Source organism: Corythoichthys intestinalis, chromosome 17, assembly GCF_030265065.1.
Source record: "Corythoichthys intestinalis isolate RoL2023-P3 chromosome 17, ASM3026506v1, whole genome shotgun sequence".
In the NCBI taxonomy this organism is placed as follows: Eukaryota; Metazoa; Chordata; class Actinopteri; order Syngnathiformes; family Syngnathidae; genus Corythoichthys; species Corythoichthys intestinalis.
The window spans coordinates 3,025,397-3,038,441 of NC_080411.1; the positions used below are offsets into that span (position 1 = coordinate 3,025,397).

Genomic DNA, 13,045 nt, shown 5'->3' on the forward strand with positions numbered 1-13,045 from the left:
CTGAATTTGGGGGGGATTTTATGGGTGAAACATGGTAATACAACAAAGGCCGTGATGCAGAAATCGCAGACATCAACAAGGAGTGGTCGAGATTTTTTTTTCCATATATTTACCCTTTAAAAACTCTTTTGTTTTGTAAATGTTTCTTTGTTTGGATCGATTATTTATCATTTAACATATCAGAGAAAATGCGACAGTAACAACAAAAAAATACAATTAAGCGATAGTTATTAGGTAGATATCCGTGACTTTATTACAGACACCATTTTGTTTCATTGTGACGTAATTTGTTTAAAAGTTAAAAATATACGAGTGAATAATTTTTTTAATGAATTACCTTCGTTTTATGGCCGGGTTGAAGCAAAATCGGTTGTGCGGCGTCTGTAAACGGGGCTTTCCAGGGTAAAACGGAAAAATTAAAAATAGTTCGGGGGCTTCATGTGCCATGAATCTGCTATGGTAGCGTATAGACATATTGTTCTATCAAACACAACAGTTGTTTTGGCTTAAAATACATTTTTTTTTAAAGAGGAGTGCAAGAGCAGAAACCGCTTTTTTAGTCTTGTCTGTGTTTTCCGCCAGTAATAATCTAAAAACTATGGCTGTCAAATGATTAAAATTTTTTAATCGAGTTAATTACAGCTTAAAAATTAATCGTAATTAATCGCAATTCAAACCATCTATAAAATATGCCATATTTTTCAGTAAATTATTGTTGGAATGGAAAGATAAGACACAAAACGGATATATACATTCAACATATTGTCCATAAGTACTGTATTTGTTTATTATAACAATAAATCAACAAGATGGCATTAACATTATTAACATTCTGTTAAAGCGATCCATGGATATAAAGACTTGTAGCTCTTAAAAGATAGATGTTAGTAAGTTATAGAAATTTTATATTAAAACCCTTCTTAATGTATTTGTTTTAATAAAATTTGTAAAATTTTCAATCAAAAAATAAACTAGTAGCCCACCATTGTTGATGTCAATAATTACACAATGCTCATGGGTCGCACCCAAGCACCAGCAGAGGGCGACAAAACTCCAAAAAACACAGTGGAGATTACACTGTACTGTCATTTTAATCTGTTTGAGCGGGGCATGTGCGTTAAATGCGTCAAATATTTTAACGTGATTCATTTTAATAATTAACTTCCGCCCATTAACGCGATAATTTTGACACCCCTACTAAAAACATATCGGTACAGTTTAGCCAATACCACACATCGGAATCGATACCCAGGGCCAAAAATGGTATCGGTGCAACACTAATGCATATAAATACTTCGACCAATCCCTACATCACATGAATAGCAAACCATTCTGAACCTGCAGACATGACACGCATATTGGTTAACAAGAATCCACGAGCATGTTATAGTAGCCGCCTTTTGCATTGTGCCAGCTAATACAGTGCCAATGAAGTGTTTTCCATTAAAGACAAACGTTCCTGAAGAAGCGAAAGGCGCGCGGCGTACATCTTCGCCACAGAAACACTTGACGAGTACTAGACTGCAGCAAAAAACTATTTGAAGGCGAATTCATTCAAAACTGCTAATGTCAATTTGCCGAGAATGCTTACTTACCCCTCTCGCTTTTTTCCAGGAGTCGGGGAATCGGTTCGGGATTCTCCTTTTGGGACCCAAAAAGCGGATTAGCTAGCGAACAGCGAGTCGTTGTTCTGCCGCCGCTACAGTGGGAGGATGTAGAGAAAGCAGAGGAAAACAGTGCGGCCGACCGACACACTGGCCCGGCTCGGCCCCGACTGCATACATTAAAAGTTGGGATTGTTGGTGGACCCCCTCCCTCCACACTGACTCTGGAATGTGACGTCACAGCGGATCGGGCTCTCGTGACGGAGGAGTGCATGAGTTGGGGGCGGGCGCGTCCTCTATTGTGCTTCATTCATAGTCTGACGGAGGAGGAGGAGGTGGGGTGGACTTTGCTGCCTATAAATCACAACGTTTTCCAACCGTTTTCGAGCCAAACCATATTTAATATGAAGACATGTCACGGAACACCACCCAAAAAATCGCACATGAGACCACCAAAAACTAAAAAAAACTTTTAACCCCGGTGATCTGTTTCTCTACACCTCGATTGTAAAGGGGGAAACCGCAAAGTAGTGTCACTTCCCGCCATTTTTAACATTTTTTAAGTGCAAATATAATATCACTAAGTGTATATAAAACCCTATAAATGCATATAATCATTCGAACATTAAAGAATAGCTTTAAACATGTAAATAGAATATTAATATACTGTATATACAGTGGGGCAAATAAGTATTTAGTCGACCATTAATTGTGCAAATTCTCCCACTTGAAAATATTAGAGGGGCCTGTAATTGTCAACATGGGTAAACCTCAACCATGACAGACAGAATGTGGAAAAAAAAAACAGAAAATCATATTGTTTGATTTTTAAAGAATTTATTTGCAAATCATGGTGGAAAATAAGTATTTGGTCTATACCAAAAGTTCATCTCGATAATTTGTTATGTACCCTTTGTTGACAATAACGGAGGCCAAACGTTTTCTGTAACTCTTCGCAAGCTTTTCACACACTGTTGCTGGTATTTTGGCCAATTCCTCCATGCAGAGCTCCTCTAGAGCCAGGGCCGGCCCAGCCTATACGCAGACTATGCAGCTGCTTAGGGCCCCTGACCACTAGTGGGCCCCCAATCTGGCAATTGTTTAATTTATATTCTATTTTGTTTACTACAGTTTGCTTTATTTGACTTTTGTGAGTTTTGATACGTGATTACAAGCTTAAAAAGATAAAAGTTCTTCCTTAACTTCTTTCTTTCCTCTTTTAGAAAAAGGTTTGGCACTATCTACTGTAAGTACTGACAATTATTTGGGGTGAGAAGTTTGAAGTATGCAGTGCAACAAAATCTCTTTAATATACAAAATATGGACGTATGGGTTGGATTGCATGTATGGGTTTCACAGTACACTGTGACGAAATGGTGGGCCAAAAATGTGGGCCCCTTTAAATTATTTTGCTTTGGGCCCCCAAATGGCCTGGGCCGGCCCTGCTAACACCCAAACAAGTTCAAGCTGTCCTGCAGTCCGAGGGTACGACTGTCAACCCGTACTATCCGTCGGCGTCTGAAGGAAAAGGGACCCTATGGTAGGATACCCAGGAAGAACCCACTTCTGACCCCGAGACATAAAAAAGCCAGGCTGGAGTTTACCAAAACTTACCTGAGGAAGCCAAATACGTTTTGGAAAAAGTTCTCTGGTCAGATGAGAGGAACGTAGAGCTTTTTGTATAAAGGCATCAACACTGAGTTTATAGGGGGAAAAAAACAAGGCCTTCAAAGAAAAGAACACGATCCCCACAGTCAAACAGGGTGGAGGTTCCCTGATGTTTTGGAGTTGCTTTGCTGCCTCTGGCACTGGACTGCTTGACCGTGTGCATGGCATTATGAAGTCTGAAGACTACCAACAAATTTTGCAGCATAATGTATGGAGAAAGCTGGGTCTCCCTCAGAGGTCATGGGTTTTCCAGCAGAACAATGACCCAAAACACACTTGAAAAAGCACTAGAGACTTCTAAAGTGGCCAGCAATGAGTCCAGACTTGAATCCCATAGAACACCTGTGGAGAGATCTGAAAATGGCACCCTTCAAATCTCAGAGACCTGGAGTATTTGACCAAAGAAGAATGGTCTAAAATTCCATCAGAGCATTGTAAGAAGCTCATTGATAGATACCAGAAGCGGTTGTTCGCAGTTATTTTGTCTAAAGGTTGTGCTACCAAATATTAGGCTGAGGGTGCCAATACCCTGGTGAAGACCCATAACCTCTGAGGGAGACCCAGCTGCAAAATTTGTAGGTAGTCTTCAGACTTCATAATGCTATCCACACGGTCAAGCAGTCCAGTGCCACAGGAAGCAAAGCAACCCCAAAACATTTGGGAACCTCCACCGTGTTTGACTGTGGGGACCGTGTTCTTTCCTTTGAAGACCTGTTTTTTCTTTCCTGTAAACTCTATGTTGATGCCTTTTCCCAAAAAGCTCTACTTTTGTCACATCTGACCAGAGAACATTTTTCCAAAACATTTTTTGCTTTCTCTGGTGGGTTTTGGAAAACTCCAGCCCGTTTTTTTATGTCTCAGGGTCAGAAGTTGGGTCTTCCTGGGTATCCTACATTAGTGTCCATTTTCATTCAGACGCCGACGGATTTTACGGGTTGACACTGTTGTACCATTGGACTGTGGCGGGACAGCGTGAACTTGTTTGGATGTTAGTCGAGGTTCTTTATCCACCATCCGCATAATCTTTTGTTGAAATCGCTTTTCCGTCCACATCTAGTGAGGTTAGCCGCAGTACCATGGGCTTTACACTTATTGATGACACCGCACACGGTAGACACAGGAACATTCAGGTCTCTGGAGATGGACTTGTAGCTTTGAGATTGTCCATGCTTCCTCAGAATTTTGCTTTTCAAGTCCTCAAACAGTTCTTTGGTCTTCTTTCTTTTCTCCATGGTCAATGTGGTACGTACCAGGACACAGGACAGAGGTTGAGTCAACTTTAATCCATTTTAACTGGCTACAAGTGTGATTTAGTTATTGCCACCACCTGTTATGTCCCACAGATATGTAACAGGTGCTTTTAATTACACAAATTAGAGAAGCATTACAGGGTGCCAATACTTTTGTCCGGCCCATTTTTGTAGTTTTGCGTAAAATGTAGTGCTGCAACGATTAATCGATTACCTCGAGTGTTTGATTAGAAAAAAAGATTCAAATTCAATTTGGCTGCTTCGAGTATTTGTTTAATTAAAGTGGCGTTGTAATGGTTTGTTTTGAAAGTGTTTACATTTAGTTTTATTGATTTAGGTGGATACACAGCCCTCTAGTTTACCTCATTTCACATGGCTGAATCCCTGTTAAGACCAACATAAGCTAAGTTTTTGTTTGAGCTAAAAATTTTTTTAATGCACTCGTAATTTAGTTTATTGGTACATTTAGCCATTTTTTTGTGGGAATATGTGTCTGAACCATTTGTTAAGAGCATTGTAAAAAAAAAAAAAAAGTTAGCATTTTATAGCACGCAAGCTAACTGACTTTTGCTATGTAAGTTAGCCAACTGTTCTTTTGTTGTACATAGATCCTCATTTTTTATACTGAATGAGGCTCAGCTCAAGTATTTTAACTTTTTTATGTTCCTTATCCGATTACTCGATTATTCGAACTAAATAGTTAATCGATTAATCGACTACTAAAATAATCCATAGCTGCAGCCCTAGTAAAATGATAATGATTTAATCATTTTTCCCATTCTCTTTCGTGTTTTTCATTGTAAGCAAAATAAATGAAGATATTACTACCAAAACATATGTAATTGCAAAAATTTTCTGGGAGAAATTGAGCATTATCTGACAGAATTGCAGGGGTGCTAATACATTGGCCAGCAGTGTATATAGACCCACTTTATTTTCGATTTGACCTTTGAAAACATGCCAACATTTTTGCGAGCTTTTGAAACAGTGCATAGACTTCAGAAATTCTGAGTTTGCACAATGATTGTTTTTAACTGTCGTTGTTTTGCTGCTATGAAACTATGTGCGTTGGTTTGTGCATGTCGATCTGTGATGCAACCAGAGCTCAGTAAAAGAATATTTTTAATGCAAGTAGCAGCATGTCTATGCTGGAAGACTGCTACATGTTGATTTTAATTTGTCAAGTTCAGACGAGGGCATGAGAGAAACATATCATCTTAACTCCCAAATACAAATCTTGTCATTTCGGTTATTTAGATGCAGAAAAAAACAAACCAGGATCAAACTATTTCAATATTATTAAATAAATAACCTAAATATCAAAATCGTAATGTAGTTTTTTTTTCTGTCATTTATCCTTCCTTCTCTTTTTTTCTCCTTGCCTTGTATATTCTGAATGGTTAATTTTGACATAAACATTTTATTTTGGGACAAATATTTGATATGGGTTCTCACTGTTGAGTGAGGGAGATCAACACTCTCTTTTTAAAGGAACCTTAACTAATAGGATACTGACCTCTAGTGGTAGTGCGTAATAGGTATCTTTCACTCAGGTATCTTTGAGACAAAACTTCGAGGGCCCAGACAATTATAGAGGATTCGTGCGCTTTAATAATTATGTCGTGACCTATTAACGCGGTGCCAGGGTGATAGATATTTACAGTGCAAAGTGAACATTCAAGGTTAATGCAACCAAGCAGGTTTAAAGTGCGTACGACGGTACGACAAAAAAAGTGTTAAATAGCATCATAGGTGGAGTTTGACTTTTGGGGCAGAGGGGGCACAACCAGTGGCGGACTTGGCAATTTTGGGGCCTAAGCCGAACATATCCAGGGGCCCTCTTCATGGGTCAGGGGTTAAAAAGGTGAGAAGGGTGTGGAGGAAATATGTTCCGGTACACTAGGGCTGTCCTAAACGACAAATTTTCTCCTGATTAGTCAGCCGACTAGTTTTACGATTAGTCGACTAATCTAATAATTTTCTTTTTTTTTTTTTTAAATTATTTTGGCAATGAAATTTTTGTTGACGCTTATTAATTCACAAAACCATTTTGGAACACTTAAATTCTTTATTAAAGTACAAATAATCATGTAAATAACAATAATTAATCACAAATGAACAAAGAGGTTAAATGCTAATGACGTTAAATACTGATAATATTTACTAGTGCAAAAGAATGGAAAGTAAACAGATTCAGAACACTGACTTTGCCTTTCCAATATTATTCAAAACAATTCTTTTAAAAAAATTCTAGCATTATTATTATGATATACTACTATATATAATAGTAGTATAATAATTATAATAATTATTCATTGCCAATCATATTTGTCATAAAGAGTGTCATTTGAAAGCTATTCTTATGGTAGAATCTGTATTCTGTAGTATTTACTCAACATATTATAATATTAATTCTGAAGTATGTGGGATTAACTCCAGAAATCGTTATTTATATGACGAACAAGACGTGCTTTTATTTTGATATGTTCACCGGAGGTACGTTCGCTAAACCGCTAACCGAAAGCTTTACACTCCGTAAAAAAACATTCTTCGTCATTGCTTGTTGTGTCACTAATAGATTTAATTTTTTTGTCGTTAGCAAATGCTGTTAGCCAGCTCTTGAGTGCTATTGTATGACTGATTGGAACTGAACTGCATTGTTTCACCACAGGGTGTGCTGTCGTGTATTTTATCCGGTGTGAAGAAGATGTGTCCCGGTGCCAGGATTGGAGATGGGATGTTATAGGGTCGGATACCAACAGGCTTACACTCACAAGGGATTCACACGATTACTGGTTTCTAGATCACAGAGCTGATTTGTGTACACTCCACCCCTCCCAATCACTTATCTTATAGACTCCACCCCCCCTCCCCTTCTTTCCCTGGTCAACAGGCCCCCCACAAGGTGTCAACTGGAAATACATCTAGCTGACGATAGCACCAACATATTCATAGTAAGTGTAGGCTTTCAATGTATTTCTTGTTGTGGTTCGTGTTTCTTTTCTTGTTTCTTTTCTTGTATTCCCCCATAACCTTTTCCAGTTCGCTGCTTTATCATAATAAATGCGGTATATTGAATGATCACAATGGGAGAATGTCATACTCGCAATGTGAAACATTAAAACTGTTCAGACCATCCGGAAACTTAGACTTCCATTCTCCGTGTCGAACAGCTGAACATGACAGGTTAAAAAAAAAATAAATAAATAAAAATTTTTAAAAAATCAGAAGCACAAACAAGCAGCTCGTTGCCCCCCCCCCCCCCAAAAAAAAAACTTTTATAAGGCGCTGTAAAACTACAAGTCATAAAATTTCGAAGTTGTGCGGGTTTTCGTGTTGAATTACTGCATATGTTGTGTTTTATAGTAAAGAACACCAAGGAATTTGCGAGTTCGGACAAAACAGGAAGTTGTAGCGTATTCTTCTTTTGTCACTAGTTAGTCTTTGGGATGCGGTAACTTCCGGGTATATCAAAACAAATACAGTACTCCAGGGGCGTCGGTGCTCGCCTCGGTGGCATATATTAGCGTCACTTGTCACCACCAGACGTCACCCAGTCCTGCTCCGTCATGTTTAAATCATGTTTTGTTTACGCGTATGGATTGTCTTCGTGTTTAATTCTCATTCTGGGCATCGCGCTGGCCTTGTCTAATGTGTTTTCGCAAATAGTGGAAAGAGTGGTGGAAAAGGTAAGAAAACACTCGTGTTGTGACATTTTACTTTTGGAATGCTGTGTATGATAATTAGGTCGGAGGTGACAAGAACTATTTGTTCGAATGCGTAATGTTTTAGACTAAATATAAAGCCTGGTTTGTCTAATCCTTCTCTGGCCTAGTTTTGTTGTGAAATACGGCCATGCTACGACCTCTATTTCCACGTGATGCCACTTTCAGCCTGGTCAGCATCTCATTTTTTCCTCTTTCGCCTCATATGTAATTTAGTGCTGTAACGATTAATCGATTAACTCGAGTATTCAATTAGAAAAATGATTCGAATAAATGTTGCTGCTTCGAATATTCGTTTAATTAAAGTGGTAATGTTTTATTTTGAAAGTGTTTGCATTTAGTTTTTTTTTTGGGTGGATACACAGCCCTCTAGTCTGCTTCATTTCACATGGCTGAATCCAACTGCTCCCTGTTAAGACCAACATAAGCCAAGTTTTTGTTTGAGCTAATGTTTTTTTAATGCATTTCTAATTTAGTTTATAGGTATATTTACCTGTTTTTGTCTTCTTCTTTTTTTGTGAGAATATGTGTCTGAACCATTCGTTAAGAACATTGTAAAAAAAAAAAAAAAAAAAAAAGTTAGCGTTTTATAGCATTTAAGCTAGTGGACTTTTGCTATGTAAGTTAGCCAATTGTTCTTTTGTTGTACATAGATTCCTTAATTTATTTATTTATTCATTTTTTATATCGTTTGAGGCTCAGCGCAAGTATTTTGATTTTTCATGTTCCTTATCCGATTACTCGATTATTTCGAACTAACTAGTTTATCAATTAATCGACTACTAAAATAATCGATAGCTGCAGCCCTAGACTCTGAACCATTTGTTAAGAACATTGTAAAAAAAAAAAAAAAAAAAAAAAAAAAAATTGCGATTTATAGCATTGAAGCTAGCAGACTTTTGCTGTGTATGATAATTAGGTCGGAGGTGACAAGAACTATTTGTTCGAATGCGTAATGTTTTAGACTAAATATAAAGCCTGGTTTGTCTAATCCTTCTCTGGCCTAGTTTTGTTGTGAAATACGGCCATGCTACGACCTCTATTTCCACGTGATGCCACTTTCAGCCTGGTCAGCATCTAATTTTTTCCTCTTTCGCCTCATATGTAATTTAGTGCTGTAACGATTAATCGATTAACTCGAGTATTCGATTAGAAAAAGGATTCGAATAAATGTTGCTGCTTCGAATATTCGTTTAATTAAAGTGGTAATGTTTTATTTTGAAAGTGTTTGCATCTAGTTTTTTTTTAAAATTTGGGTGGATACACAGCCCTCTAGTCTGCTTCATTTCACATGGCTGAATCCAACTGCTCCCTGTTAAGACCAACATAAGCCAAGTTTTTGGTTGAGCTAATGTTTTTTTAATGCATTTGTAATTTAGTTTATAGGTATATTTACTTGTTTTTTTCTTCTTTTTTTGTGGGAATATGTGTCTGAACCATTTGTTATGAACATTATAAAAAGAAAAAGGAAAGGTAGCGTTTTATAACATTTAAGCTAGCAGACTTTTGCTATGTAAGTTAGCCATTTGTTCTTTTGTTGTACATAGATCCTTATTTATTTATTTATTTATTCATTTTTTACATCGTTTGAGGCTCACCGCTATTTTAATTTTTCATGTTCCTTATCCGATTACCGGATTATTCAAACTAACTAGTTTAACAGTTAAACTAACTTGTTTATCAATTAATCGACTACTAAAATAATCGATAGCTGCAGCCCTAGACTCTGAGCCATTTGTTAAGAACATTGTTTTAAAAAAAAAAAAAAAAAAGCGATTTATAGCATTTAAGCTAGCAGACTTTTGCTAGCCAATTGTTCATTTGTTGTACATAGATCCTTATTTATTTACTTTTTTATACCGTCTGAGGCTCAGCGCAGGTATTTTAATTGTTCATGTTGCTTATGCGATTACTCGATTATTCGAACTAACTAGTTTATCAATTAATCGTCTACTTAAATAATCTATAGCTGAAGCCCCAGCCTGAACCATTTGTTAAGAACATTGTAAAAAAAAAAAAAAAAAAATGTTAGTGTTTTATAGCATTTACGCTAGCAGACTTTTGCTATGTAAGTTAGCCAATTGTTCTTTTGTTGTACATAGATCCTTATTTGTTTATTATTTTTTAAATACCGTTTGAGGCTCAGCGCATGTATTTTAATTTTTCATGTTCCTTATCTGATTACTCGATTATGCGAACTAACTAGTTTATCTATTAATCGACTACTAAATTAATCGATAGCTGCAGCTAGTGCTGCAACGATTAATCGAGTAACTCGAGTAATTCATTTAGAAAAAAAAATTCAAAACAAATTTTGCTGCTTCGAGAATTCGTTTAATTAAGTGGTGATATAATAGTTTGTTTCAAAAGTGTTAGCATTTAGTTTTACTGATTTGGGTGGATACACTGCCCTCTACTGGCGACAGTGAATTTGACATAACACATTTCACGTGGCTGAATGCAGCTGCTCCCTGTTAAGACCAACATAAATTTTTGTTTGAGCTAGTGTTTTTTATAGGGCTGTCAAAATTATCGCGTTAACGGGCGGTAATTCATTTTTTAAATTAATCACGTTAAAATATTTGACGCAAATAACGCACATGCCCCGCTCAAACAGATTAAAATGACAGCACAGTGCAATGTCCACTTGTTACTTGTGTTTTTTGGAGTTGTCGCCCTCTGCCAGCGCTTGGTTGCGACTGATTTTATGGGCTTCAACACCCATGAGCATTGTAATTATTGACATCAACAATGGCGGGCTACTAGTTTATTTTTTGATTGAAAATTTTACAAATTTTATTAAAACAAAAACATTAAAAGGAGTTTTAATATAAAATTTATATAAATACATATATCCATCTTGTGTCTCATCTTTCCATCCCAACAATAATTTACAGAAAAATATGGCATATTTTATAGATGGTTTGAACTGGGTTAATTTTCAAGCTGTAATTAACTCGATTAAAAATGTTAATCGTTTGACAGCCCTAGTTTTTTAATGCATTCATAATTTAGTTTATGGGTATATTTAGCTTTTTGTTTGTGGGAATATGTGTTTAAGCCATTTGTTAAGAGTGTCGTAAATAAAAGTTAACATTTTATAGCATTTTAGCTAGCGGACTTTCGCGATGTAAGTTAGCCAATTGTTCTTTTGTTGGACATAGATTGTTATTTATTTATTTTATTTTATTTTTTTGGTACCGTTTGAGGCTCAACGCAGGTATTTTAATTTTTCATGTTCCTTATCCGATTACTCGATTATTCGAATTAACTAGTTTATCAATTAATCGACTGCTAAAATAATCGATAGCTGCAGCCCTAATGTAATTCAAGACTTCGTTAATCGAGACAAAATTCTGTCGAACAGGAGATCGTATTGAAGAACGGCACCGATGCATTCGATGCTTGGGAGGACCCACCGGCGCCGATCTACATGCAGTTTTATTTCTTCAACCTGACCAATCCCTTGGAAGTGCTGGTCGGAGACAGACCAGCTGTTGAGGAAATCGGACCGTACACTTACAGGTAAGAGTTGAACGCTACTTTTTCTGTCCAGATCTAGGTTAATGATTTAGATCTACCATAACAATTTACCCTAAAAAAACACATGAAATGAAAGCAATCAAAATTAAAGACGCCATGACTTTAACGAGATATTATCGCGCAGTTGTCGTGTTTCGATCCAAAAACTCCATGTAGCATGTATCACTGAGTGTCAAGACACAGCTGTGATTGGCCACAGATGTATTTTGGGGGGATTTTATGGGTGAAACATGGTGATATAACAAGGGTCGCGATGCAGAAATCGAAGACATCAAGGAGTTGTCGAGATTTTCTTTTTTTATATATTTACCCTTTAAAAAAATTTTTTTCAATGTTTCTTCGTTTGGATTGGTTATTTATCATCTAACATATCGGAGAAAATGCGACTGTCGCAAAAAAAAAGAAATACAATTAAGTGATAGTTATGAGCAGGGTTGAAAGTGGCAAGACTTTCTTGCTGGAACTCCCTGAAAAAGTTCGGCACGAGTCCTTTTGTTTTTTTTCGTTGAAAGTGGGCTTAAACTTCCTAAAACCACGAAATGCAAAAACTGCTTTTGGAAACTAGAAATTGCAATTTCTAGAGAAATTACGATGGGATCTATCAGGTCACTTCACGTTGATTTGAGGAAATTTCGGGGACACGTTCTCTTGATAACTGGTGTTGATTTGGGGACATTTAGGGGAAATATCCTTTTTATATCTTATTTGGGGGACACGTCCTGTTGATATCAGGTTACTTTCCTGTTAATCTGGCGACATCACTTCCTGTTGATTTGGGGAAATTTTGGGGACACATGTTGTTGATATCAGGTCACAGAATGTCAAGGGGCTGTCATGGTAAATGGTCAAAAATCACAAGAACCTATGTTTTCTTGCCATTGAAAATGAATGGGAAATTTGGACGTACATGGCTGTCAATGGCATCCCATTAGAAATGAATGGGAGAGGTTTTGGTGAGTTTTGGGGGAACTATACATTTTTGCCAAATTTTGTATAAAACTTTTATGCCCCTTACCGTCCCGGAATTTTTGATGTGTAAATTATGTAATATGGTCAAAAATTGTAGGACAAGTAACGTTTTGAAAATTTTTTGTTTAAAAAAAAAAAAAAAAAAAAAATCACATTTACGGACGAACGGCAAATTTTTGTGGCTTGTTCGAAAAATTCCCTGCGTCGCGCGAAAATTCCGGTCATTTTGACATCCAAACGGTGACAGTTGGTCAAACGGTTTGGGCTGTGCGGTGCGCCAAAAAAC

The 13,045-nt window shown here is 37.0% G+C and overlaps 2 protein-coding genes across 6 annotated transcripts in view; one reads left to right on the forward strand and one right to left on the reverse strand.

Moving 5' to 3' along the window:
* Positions 1-1,879, reverse strand: part of rai14 (retinoic acid induced 14) — a 100,159-nt gene extending 98,280 nt beyond the window's left edge. For all 5 annotated transcript variants that reach the window (XM_057818172.1, XM_057818170.1, XM_057818173.1 and 2 more), the window contains exon 1: positions 1,596-1,879. In XM_057818172.1, the coding sequence (XP_057674155.1) occupies positions 1,596-1,878 (283 nt within the window). In that variant the 5' untranslated portion in view covers position 1,879. The remainder of the gene's footprint in view (positions 1-1,595) is intronic.
* Positions 1,880-7,980: 6,101 nt separating this feature from the next.
* scarb2c (scavenger receptor class B, member 2c) overlaps positions 7,981-13,045 on the forward strand; it is a 46,290-nt gene continuing 41,225 nt past the window's right edge. Inside the window, exons 1-2 of the mRNA XM_057819858.1 lie at positions 7,981-8,211; positions 11,615-11,772. Coding sequence (XP_057675841.1) covers positions 8,092-8,211; positions 11,615-11,772 — 278 coding nt within the window. The 5' untranslated portion in view covers positions 7,981-8,091. The remainder of the gene's footprint in view (positions 8,212-11,614; positions 11,773-13,045) is intronic.